The 12,480-nt window shown below is 41.9% G+C and overlaps 1 protein-coding gene across 1 annotated transcript in view; it reads left to right on the forward strand.

Annotated features, from left to right (window-relative positions):
* KAT6A (lysine acetyltransferase 6A) overlaps window positions 1-12,480 on the forward strand; it is an 81,521-nt gene that overhangs the window by 36,209 nt on the left and 32,832 nt on the right. Inside the window, exons 3-8 of the mRNA XM_081016433.1 lie at window positions 1,222-1,330; window positions 3,146-3,261; window positions 4,819-4,900; window positions 6,493-6,628; window positions 7,748-8,064; window positions 8,829-8,947. Of these exons, the coding sequence (XP_080872559.1) occupies window positions 1,222-1,330; window positions 3,146-3,261; window positions 4,819-4,900; window positions 6,493-6,628; window positions 7,748-8,064; window positions 8,829-8,947 (879 nt within the window). The remainder of the gene's footprint in view (window positions 1-1,221; window positions 1,331-3,145; window positions 3,262-4,818; window positions 4,901-6,492; window positions 6,629-7,747; window positions 8,065-8,828; window positions 8,948-12,480) is intronic.

Here is a 12,480-nt window from a genome sequence, read left to right on the forward strand (position 1 = left end):
CCTTTCTATTTCCTTTCTGCCAATGCCCTCAGTTTTCTCCTTTGAAGTCCTGTGTGACTGTTTGACTTCCTTGGCAGTTGCCCACTTGCCTATAAGTTGAATTTGATAGCATTGTAGTCACTGTTTTCCAGTCTGTACCACAACACTTACATCAGGTCCTGAGTACCACTCAAAATGGTCTCCGTGACCAATACAGGCCCAGCATCTGCAGTCTGCTCTCATTGCAATCACTTGGAACTGGCTTCCTTTGTATATATATCTTCACTGCAGTGCTCTGTGAATTTTTGAGGTAGGGACAGGGACTAGGAGTGGTCTTCAATTAAGTTTTACTCAGAGCAGACCCATTAAAATTAATGACCATGATTAAATTAGACCCATTAGTTTCTCTCTGAATAAAGCGTAGTTGTCTAACACCCTAGGACAGTGTTTGAAATTAGCCAGGTGCCAGTTGCATTTTGCACCTGGCTATCGACCACTTGCAACCAAGTGAAGATGCCTAGGCACCAGGATGGCACCTGACATCACCACCATTTGGAGGTGCATTTCTGATCATCCTTGGGTCTTGACTCTTTCCACTCACTCATACCACACCCTGTAGAATTCTATCAGTTATATTTTATCTGCATAATCAGAATGAATTTCTGGAACCAATATGCTTTTTCTGTGTGCAGCCTGAGCAGTAGCAGTAAACAACATTATAGTTACTAGTTATAGTTATTAGTTGTAGCTTGTCTTCACTTACCCCACCCCACTGTCCTTCTCATAGTGGTGAAGAATATTCTTACGTTATTATGTCACCATTAAGAAAGAGAGATTGGAATAGGCCAGTGTACTGTGTAGGTGGGCATGTTCCTGAATCAAGTGACTTTTAAGTTCTCAAAGTTAACCTGACTCAAGGTAATCGTCTGAGTTAGCCAGATGTTTAACTGAGAATCAATCACAGTCAATCCATCATTTGAAAAACAAGACTTCTGAGCTATTTTACCCCAAAATGGCAACTAAACATTCTGTTTTGGTGACTGTAACCTTGGTTTAAGGAGCCATTTGGCTCCTTGCTTATATATCTGATTTTCTAACACTGCCCTAGGAAACGAATTGCTTATGTCTCAATACTTTTGACCTGAGTTAGCTATCTCTGCTTTAATGTCTTCATTCAGTATATGTTTTGCAAATATGATATAATTAATGAAAATCTCTATTATTCGTCTCCTTCCCCCACAGCCAGTTGCTGAACCAATCCCAATCTGCAGCTTCTGCCTTGGCACAAAAGAACAAAACCGAGAAAAGAAACCTGAAGAGCTCATTTCTTGTGCTGATTGCGGCAATAGTGGTAGGTGGCTGCCTGCATTTTGGGCAATGAGATCTATTGAATTGGTGACCTGCAAATGCATTCATTGTGCACATTTAACAAGCTAACTTAAAAAAAAACACCTTTTTAACCCAGCTGGAGAATTGCTTCAAAACTGCTTGTCATGGGCAATATCCACTGTAGTTACACTTCTCCTTATGCTTGGCTGTGCTGCTAGGGATTAGTTTTATGTTTTCTGAGGTAATGCTTGGAGCAGTGCAGAAACTTGCAAAACTTAATATGACCAGAGTTCATGTTGGGGCTGAAAAGTTGTGTGGTACAGTGTGGTAAAGTATTTCTTGCTCTAGAGTTTTGCTGCTGAAAGAGAAGTAAAAGAGAAGTTGCTTGGAAAGAAGGTTCATTGTAGGCTGGGAAGACTCTTTGTCACACAGATACCACCAACAGCTCTATTAAAAAATGCAATGTGCAGGGAATACAATTTGTAAAAATGTCCCCTGCAGATGTGCCCTTTAGCCTAATGCAGCTTTGTTTTTAGCTGCTTGCCTGGTGAGCGTAGGTGGAATTTCACTCAGACAACTGAGTGAGCTGCTAGAAGACAAACAGAATGCTCAGGCTGTCCTCTGGCAACCCACCGCATTTATATATTGTGCATGAAAGTTGGTGCTTTGCCTCCTCTCTACCCATTGCAGAAACGAAGTGGGCTTCTGCATGGAGTGCTCTTCACATCTCCTGACATCTCCTCCCACATGGTTCCCATGCTGGTCAAGGAGAAATGGAAGCCTCCCTTCCCATCCAGCATAGAAACTATGTGGCTTACTAGCATAGGCATAGAGCATTTCAGGCATCCTCTGGCAGTGCACTGGATGCATAGGAGGTAAAGCTCCCTGCCTACCATAGAAACCAAGAGGTTGGAAATGGAGTCAAGAAGGGCTCTACCCTTTCACCATTAGCCCACCATGTTAATGTGTTAGACCAGAGCTTTTCAAACTGTGTGTCGCAGCACATGTCTGTCGGCTGCAGTGTGTAGGTATGTTGCGTGAACACTGGAAAGGGGTTAGTTTAACCTCCGGTTTGCTAGTAAAACTGAATTACTGTGTCATGAAATGATGCATGTCAAAAAAGTGTGTCACCAACATTAAAAGTTTGGAAAGCTCTGTGTTAGACTCACAGCCAATGAATCTTTTTTGCATTTAACAGAAACATGGTGAGCTGATGACAGTCTGTGTCTCTGTTATTGAACCAGGTTTCTTTAATTGTATGCTGGATACACAGGAAGGAGCTTTTCCTTTTGTATGTCCAGCACTGAAGTGCAGGAGACTCACTAAGAAAGCAGGAACCTATCTGTGCCTTGGCTGCCACCTACTATGTTGGATGAACTGGACAGGGTTCTGCCTCCAGCGTGTCCAACATAGAAACCCAGTAAGCTCCACCTTTGAATATAAAGGTGTGTTGGCAGGCTGGGGGGACAGGACTAATCTACAAAGCTCACCTCATGAACGGCTTCTTTGGCATTATTTGGGCACATCATAATTTCTGCAAGTACTTAAGTACATATTGGAATCATCTTCAGTTAGAACTATTCATGCAATTCCTCAAGGGTTTTGTTTCCTCTTTCCTCTGAATATTGAGTGTTTGGGCAAGAAACCAACTTCCCTTCCAAAAACACATATTGTGGGTTCATCCCAGAGTGCCAAGCACACGCGGAACTGCTCTGGCAGAACTGGAGTCTTTTTAAGATGTCAAATGTTAACTGCAATAGAACCTGTACCTTCTGCTCTTCCTGAGCACAGGCTGTTCCTACTTAGTTTAACTGAAATTGTTTTCACCTTGGTGTAGGTCATCCATCCTGCCTGAAGTTCTCCCCAGAGTTAACAGTTCGTGTGAAGGCCTTACGATGGCAGTGCATTGAGTGCAAAACATGCAGTTCCTGTCGAGATCAGGGCAAGAATGCTGTGAGTACCTGGACATTCACCTTCTGGATCATGTTCATATTCTAACTAATTGCATGAGATTCTGCAGTTGGCGGTGAGATTTGACCTTGCCATAGACATGTGCACAGTGCAAACGTCCAGGCTGAACTACTACAGCATGCTGTGCTGGAAAAGTATGTTCAAGTTTTAATTGCTACAAATTGTGGTGGTTCTGCAGAGAGCATTTGTCATATCGGTTGTGTTGGTTCCCTATTTGCTTCTGAGCCCAGTTCTGGCCGTCAGCCTTCAAAGCCCTGAACAGCCTGAGATCTTAGGGGGGTCTGCCTTCTCCCCAAAGAGTCTGCTGGTGCTGCTCTGTCTCTCTCCACTTTCTGAGGTTAGGTGGGTTAGTATGCATGGCAGGACCTTTATGGCCATGGCACCTAGGCTATGTTCTTGCATTTTACTAACAGGTTAAAACTTCCTATTCCAGAAGTGTTTAGTGGAGAGGTCTTGGTTATTCTTCCTACTTAAGATTTGAGTTTATTTGTTTCTACTGCAATTTTCTCTGCAAGCTATTGTTTTTAAAAATAATATATATTGGTTGCATTTGTGCTCATTTATGCTAATTCAGATGATTTTTAAGCAGAAAAGTAGGGTACAAATATTTTAAAGGAATATAGGAAGAAAAGTTTTGTAAATAGAATAAACAAAACATTCTTTCTGCCTCATTAATTCAGTGTTTATTCCTTTGATTGCATAACAGTTATAGGCAAATATTTATCTAGAAAATATTTAACCAACCTTTCAATAAAATATTACCAGAGCAGGAAATTATAGTATTCTATTAATAGAAACAAATAAAGCAGTGAAAACCGTTTGAAACAGCACTTGCAAGTAGTAACTGCTACTCTAACTGGCTGACAATTAGCTACCGTGCTGTGTTCAAGGGGCCGGTATTGGTGTACAAAGCCTTATACCAGTGGTGTCCAAACTTTTTTCAAAGTAGGGCAGATTTGATGAAATGAAGGGCCGTGGGGGCCAACCAAAGGGCCGACCAAGGTTGTTGACTTTTTTTGGGATTGAAGTTGTTGAGCTGCTTTTAGGTTTTCAGTTGTTGAGATTTTTTTTACGATTTTACCCCAAGAAATAAACTGCCACAGGGGCTGGATTAAACCGACTGGCGGGCCAGATTAGGGCTCCCCCAATGGACTTTGGACATGCCTGCCCTATACAGTTTGAGACCAGGATTGCCTCTTTGCCTACGTACCCATACATGTGAGCCAGAGTCGAAGCTTCGTTAGACTGCTCTGCTGAGGCATGGGCAGCCGCTTGCCCCTCAACAGAGCAGTTTAAACAAGCCGCCTGCCCACACGGTCCCTCTGCAGTGTGAGGGCCACAGCGTAATTGCAGCTTCTGATTATATATTTCTTGCAGTTTCCCTTCCTCATCCTTGCACAGGCCGGAAGATACCAGTCTGCCCCTGGAATACCCCCTCTCAGCCTAGAATCATAGTGGTTATATTTGATGACAACAGAAAAGAGTGTTCTTGGTCTAAGTGCTTGAATTGCAGTAACTTGAAATTTCTGTGCTTCGCAGGATAATATGCTATTTTGTGACTCATGTGATCGTGGCTTTCACATGGAATGTTGTGATCCCCCTCTGACCAGGATGCCAAAAGGTAAGAAAGGGTTAAAAGATGCTGCAGGGGGAGAAACTCACACAAACAACCCTTTTAGCCTTCAAATTATAGATGTCTTTAACAGGCAGAACAGAATAGTAGCATAGGCTTGATTAAGAGTTCTGAATAACTTTACAGATAGTGTTGTAGTGAATAAGAGTGTGAGCTGCGAGACATGAAGAAGACCATGGCTTGAATCTGGCCTTTTCCATGAGCTTACTAGGTTTCCTTAGGGAAACCACAAGTCTGTCATTTTTTTTTTATAAGATATTTATTCAGCTTTTTTAAAGTATTACAATAAAAATGAAAAAAATAACAAAAATACAAAATAAAAATAATTAAAAACACACAGATTTTCCATTACTTGTTTTCCTTTAGCTTGTTTCCCTGACCTCCTCATACCTCCCTTTTTTGTATTCCAGTTCAGTTTGTTGGTTCAGCAAATCCTTACCCTCTTTATTTATCCTAATCTTTAGTCTTAAAATAGTAACGTTAAATTTTTACCTATTAACAACCCATTTTTCATAATCCCTTAAAGCATTACAGCTGGAAACCACTTAATTTCTATCCAACATCATTCTAACATTCATTAATTTTACAATAATTCTGTAGATAGTCTTTGAATTTCTTCCAATCTTCTTCCACCGACTCTTCTCCCTGGTCTCGGATTCTGCCAGTCATTTCTGCCAGTTCCATATAGTCCATCAGCTTCATCTGCCATTCTTCCAGAGTGGGTAGATCTTGTGTCTTCCAATACTTTGCAATAAGTATTCTTGCTGCTGTTGTGGCATACATAAAAAAGGTTCTATCCTTCTTTGGCACCAATTGGCCGACTATGCCCAGGAGAAAGGCCTCTGGTTTCTTCAAGAAGGTATATTTAAATACCTTTTTCAGTTCATTATATATCATTTCCTAGAAAGCCTTAATCCTTGGGCACGTCCACCAAAGGTGAAAGTATGTACTTTCAGTTTCTTTACATTTCCAAGATTTGTTATTGGGCAAGTGATAAATTTTTGCAAGCTTGACTGGGGTCATGTACCACCTGTATATCATTTTCATAATATTCTCTCTTAAAGCATTACATGCCGTAAACTTCATACCTGTGGTCCACAACTGTTCCCAGTCAGCAAACATAATGTTATGTCCAAAATCTTGTGCCCATTTAATCATAGCAGATTTCACCGTTTCATCCTGAGTATTCCATGGGAAACCACAAGTCTGTCAGCCTCAGCTCCTCCTCCTCACCCCCACCCCTCAAAAATCTGCAGTACAGGGTCATAATACAACTACCATATGTTAAAAGTTGGCGTAGGGAACTCTCTGATTCTGTGACTGCAGAGAATGTATTTGAATGTTTGAACACTCAAGCAGTACTATATACAGTTCCAGGGAGAGCATTGCTGTTGTGTTCCTGTCCTGCTCATGGGCTTCCCATGAGCATCTGGTTGGGCACTGTGAGAACAGGAGGCTGGACTAGATGGGCCACTTGCGTGCCCAGCAGGGCTATTCTTAGGTTATATAAATAATACGGTATTGTTCTCTGGGTCTAACAGATGTTGACATACATTATGATGAGTCTGTTCACTTTACAGGCATGTGGATATGTCAGATATGTCGGCCACGTAAAAAAGGAAGAAAACTTCTACACAAGAAGGCAGCACAGATAAAGCGGCGTTATGCCAACCCAATAGGACGTCCCAAAAACCGATTAAAGAACCAAAATGCAACGTAAGTTTTTCCAAAACTTGGTGGCAGTGGGTACAGTGTGAATATGGATACCTGTGCAGTTCTGTTGTTAGAGATGTTCCATCTTCTTTGTTGGGTTAAATATTTTGGTACGTGTTCTGGAAAGATTATGAGTACTTCTGTCCAAATTTTTAATGCTTTTTGTTTCTGAATGCGACACAAGGCATATCTTTTACTTTGTGGGATTCATTAATTTCCCAGCTACCAAAAACTCAGCATTTGTTTTGGTTTTCACATTTTTTTTATTTGTAGAAGAAGTCTGTTTACACCTTTCAGTGTAGGCAGTTAGTCCTCAGTAAAAAAAACTTCCGGTGCTGATTTCAAGCAGCCCAAGCTTCTACTTAGGAGGTAGATCTCTATGCTAGATAACAACAATGGCCATTCTTAGCTTGCATTCCCACTGAATCTAAAGTAAGCGATGAGCTTCCCTCCTTCAATAAAATAAGTTTGAGCATCCACTTTGCTCTGTTAGCTTGAGGCAATATATAACTATGTTTCTTGCACTACAAACCCTTCTAACCTCTCAAGTTAGACTGGCAGAATGTTCTGCTGCCATTAGTGGAGTACTCTGTCTCACTTGCTTTTCAAGATTTTTCCACACCCATGAAATCTGGAGGGTGCTTGGATTGTTGCTTTACAGAACACAGGGCATGATCCATGTCACTGCTGCTTTTGAATATTTAGATGGCTTCCAATTTTGCTCTAGAGTTCCATGTCAGAAAGGTGTGGGAGGGAAACTATCTGAAGGGTCAAACAAGCCTTGCCATTAGGATCATTATACACTGCTCTTAAAGACTTGAGTTCTCGTGGCGTCTTTTTGGTAGGGGGGGGGCGGGATTAAGTACATAACTCCTATACACTTAATTTTTATTCAGAATACCAGATTCCTGAGAAATTTGGGAAGGCTCCAGTTCTGTGTACAGTTAACCATACAGTAAGCTTCATTGAACAGAGTTGGATTTGCTTCTGAGTAAACTTCCATTAAATTGCACTGCAGGTATCTTTATTGCCCAAGGAAGAATTTGAAATTATCAGCTGGCCAATACCCTGCATAGCTTCTCTTTCTGTAAATCTCTATTACCCACTTTACTATTTGTTTAGATCAAAAGCCCCCTTCAGCAAAGTTCAGACGGGACCTGGTCGAGGTCGTAAGCGCAAGACTCCCCTATCCAGCCAGTCAACTTGTTCGTCAGAAGGGGGCTATTTGGAGCAAATCGACGGCCTGGAATTCTGCAGAGATGCAAGCACCACCTTGAAATTCAACAAGAAAACCAAAGGGCTCATTGATGGCCTTACCAAATTCTTCACCCCATCCCCTGATGGGCGTAAAGCTCGAGGAGAAGTGGTGGATTACTCTCAGCAGTATAGGATCAGGAGAAAAGACAATAGGAAATCAAGCACTTCTGACTGGCCTACAGGTAGCTAATTGTAGAGGGTATTATCTCGTCTTACTTTCTGGACTTCTAATTTTCAATTTGAGAACAGATTCTGAAGAAACGTCAACACTTTGTTTTTTTTTTACATTATCATAAATGTTGTTGGGGCACAATACATTCTGTTGAAGGTACTTGGGTGGAAGCAGTAGAATATATATATATATATATATATAACCACGTACAATTAAAGGGTCATCTTCAAATACACCACAGAACCTTGGCAAAGTGTATATGCTAAAATCATCATAATATATCTTTTCATTTGTGGACAGCAGTCCAAGCAGTGGAGGTTAGTGTGTATTATTTTGTGTTTGTTAAGATTGTAAGAATATTTATTTATTTTATTAGACTTACATTGCACCTTTCCTCCAAGGAGCTCAAGGTGGCATATATAGTTCTCCTCCCCATTTTCCTGGCACAACAGCCATGTGAGGTTGGTTTAGACTGAGAGCACATTTCCACAGTCCAGGGGACTATGCCTTCTCCCAAAGCCAAGAAGTATTGATGGGTGAGAGTGGAATGGTTATACCACTGGAAGAACTGAAGCTGCCAGGTGGTGGGGTGGAAGGGTCTATGTTGGTATGTCACAGTTTAGTCTAAAGGGGTAGCCTGCCATGAACTTCAAAACTTCTTAGTGCAATAAGTGCAATAACCCCTTTTAGATAGTTATTTATCCTGTGACCACCTTACATATTCAGGTGCTTAATTTCAGGAAATTCCATTTGTCGTTGTGTGTTCATTTTCAGACAATCAGGATGGCTGGGATGGAAAACAGGAAAATGAAGAATGGCTTCTTGGAGGTCCAGATGTCATGACTGAGAAAGATATGGAGTTGTTCAGAGATATTCAGGAGCAAGCACTGCAGGTAAAATTGAATGAAGTTTGCATGCTAAGCTATGGTTAGTAGACTCCTACAGAGGTGCGGGTGGTGCTGTGGTCTAAACCACTGAGCCTGGGGCTTGTCGAGCGGAAGGTCGGCAGTTCGAATCTCCACAACAGGGTGAGCTCCTTTTGCTTTGTCCCAGTTCCTGCCCACCTAGCAGTTCGAAAGCACGTCAAAGTGCAAGTAGATAATAGGTAATGCTCCGGCAGGAGGGTAAACAGCGTTTCCGTGTGCTGCTCTGGTTTTGGTGTTCCGTTGCGCCAGAAGCGGCTTAGTCATGCTGGCCAGATGACCGGAAAAACTGTCTGTGGACAAATGCTGCCAGCTCCCTCGGCCAGTAAAGCCAGATGAGTGCCACAACCCCAGAGTCGTTTGTGACTGGACTTAACTGTCAGGGTTCCTTTACCTTTTTACAGGGGTATATTAGTCATAAGATGCATAGTACTGAGAAGATTGAGACAGGTAGTTTACTGAGGATTTTCTGGGAACCAGCCAGTTGATAAGAAGTGATGAGGTGTGATGCTGATGAGAGATAAGCAGGCAGCTCTGAGGCAAACTTAAAATATTATAGCCCAGAAACATGGGGCTGATGAGTGGAGATTGAGGATTGTCCAAGATTGTAAGACTTGCATGCCAAAGCTATACAATAGCTTTGCTTGCTTCAAAACTGAATCAGAACAAGTCTGTACCGTCCGGTTTCCATTTCTATTGGACATTTCTTCCTCCCTGTTTTAGTGCACATTGAATTCTGCAAGGTCTTGCCTGGCATTTGTGAGGGGAGTTTGCTTGTTTTTCAGTGTTCTGTATAAAGGACATTGGCTTAATACAGAGTCATGGTAGATTGTTCAATATTCCATGTTTGTGCACATCTGTCTAAGCATGGCCCTTCAGCTCCTTCATGGCTGTATTGGTACAGATACAATATGTCCTGTTTCAAAACTGCAGGGGAAAGGAGGCTTATAGGTTCTGTTTCTTGGGAGGTGATGATGACCCTCTGCCTGGAAGAAGACAAATACAAAAGCCAGTAGAACCTTTGGAGTAAGCAGATGAAGAATGGAAAAGAAAGCTTGTTGGTATTTCTGTAACAGGAAGATTCCAAGGTCATATATATCCATGTGTTGATGGGAATACAGAAACAAAGGCTCATGTGTTGCTAGTATGCTCTTTTTACAAATATTTGCTTAAAGAGGTAATCACCTCATCACCAGTGTTTGGAATTCACTGTGCACTATGCACGTTTGCTATTGGCAAGGGTCCAGTTGCAACTACATGGAGATTTCTGGGCGCCAGGTTGGTGACTGACGTCTCAATCGAGCCAGATGACTCATGTGCAGTAAAAGTTGTGTCTTGTGCTTCTGCGCGACTATGCAAATCATGGACCCCTTGCTGGGCACCTTAGTCCTCCATCATCACATAAAGGAAAGTAAGTGCAGGACTGAATACAGATCTATTTGACTGTGCTACAGCCTTTCCACAGGCCACCCAAATGGAACTCACAAACCACAGTTTAAAAACCTCTGCCTTAGTCCATAGTTTACATCTTTTCCATTTCTGCTGCATTTCTCCTTCTTACATATTGGGACAGTCAAGCAATGTAGTTGAGATCATAGAAGCGTAGAATTGTTGGAAGGGATCCTTAGGGTCATCTAGTCCAACCCCCTGGTGAATAGACATTCCGTTGTGGTGGCCATAACCAAGGTTTAAGGTGTCACTTGGCACCTGGCTTGTATATCTGAGTTTCTAACACTGCTCATCATTATCTCATCCAGGAGGTTTAGTTGATTATTACATGAATTTTCTCTTATAGACCAAGATAAGCTGGTGACAGCAAAGACCACAAATATTTTAGCTTCTGCCATTAAAGTAAGGACCACAATGATGTCCTCTGAAATTGACGCTTTTATATTTAGTTGTGTTTATATAGGTGCACTCTGTGCACAAATTAGAATGGCTGGTGCAAATATATTATTTTTGTAATAGGTTTTTTTTGGTCAGCCAGCTTCAGGCCTTTCAGACAGCACAAACTAGTTAATCTCTGATCAATGTAGACTTCTGATATTTGAAAGTAATTGCTTAGCATATATAGCATGGTGTAAAATCCAGAGTACTTGCTCATGAGTTACTAAGCAGCCCTACGTCTCTTTGCAACTTCTGATAAATATTACTGTTCTCTTTTCTTGCTGATATTGTATATACCGTAACTTTGCAAAGACTTGTGAGTGTGAGTTTGGCAAGGATTGGGTTAAATTCAGCTGAGCTGCTGACGCAGTGCGTATCCAGGTAGAGCAGGGTGCCACACCTGAGCAAATTGGAATACGCTGAGCAGAGGTGCAAGGATGGCTGGCTGAGTTGTTGAAGAGAGACCGTCTGCCGGAGGGAGTGGTCTGTGGCCGGGTGCCACCATTGTGGGAGCTGGACGTCTGCTTTGATGGGACTTTGAGCTGTTATGATGTGCAAGCAGTTGTACTGGAACTGGGACTCCACCTTTATCTCAGGCATCTATTTGGAGGAGAATTCAGTGGCCATCCAGAAGGCACAAACATGCAAGGCAGTGCCACAGGTGCGGTCTGAGAGCATCCTTGAAGCATCTCCATGTAAACCAGTGTGGTTCTGTTGGCAACAGACTGTGAGCTGAGTAATTTCAACGCTGTCCTGTCTGGGATTAGCAATTCTAAACTACGTTTTTTGAATTGTGGATTTTCATAGATACTGTGTCTCTCATTCTTCCATGGAATGATGTGTTCTTAAATTGGCTTCTATCAGGTGGTAGAATTCTTGAGTTTCAGTTTGGGTGATTGAACTTTTGCTACCCATTATATTTGTGGAGCCAATTACAAGACAGTTTCTAGCATCAAACATGATTTTGATTTGGCTATTGTGTGCTTTTTTCTCTTTTGACTGAGGATATTTTGTATCTTAGGGAAAGTAAATTGGCTGTTGCAGCCTTTCCCTTAGGAAAACCCATCCAATCCCTCAGGTTTTTTTTCCTTAAAAAAGAAAAGGGGAAGAAAGAGCCCTGGGACTCAATCAGTGGCGAAGAGGTGATGTTTAGAGCAGTTGGACTTGCTATTGTGCACACTATTAAGTAACTGAGAGATTTTATTTGTGTATTGCTGTGGAAAGGTACATCAGGTTGTTTTCTGGCATGGCAAGATATGAGGGAAGAATAAAGAGATTTGGTGAATATAGCTGTTTCCTTATTGCTGCTTTGAGATTATTCAAATGTAAAGGTGGAAGAAAAATGGCAAAACAAGAAATGTCTACAAACTTTTGGAGAAAAAATGGTTCTGCCTTAACTTTTGTATAAAAATAGAAGGATTTCCTTGTTGAATTGTACCAAAGGTCCATCATAGTGCAGCATCCTGTTTCTAGCACTGGCCAGCCAGGGGTCTCTGTTATTCATGGGAGGAGCCTTCTCCTGGTAGTCAGACATAGGTAAAAGGACCCTGACCGTTAAGTCCAGTCGTGGACTACTCGGGCTGCGGCACTCATCTCGCTTTACTGTCCAAGGGAGC

This window comes from Podarcis pityusensis, assembly GCF_964106645.2.
Source record: "Podarcis pityusensis genome assembly, chromosome: 8".
In the NCBI taxonomy this organism is placed as follows: Eukaryota; Metazoa; Chordata; class Lepidosauria; order Squamata; family Lacertidae; genus Podarcis; species Podarcis pityusensis.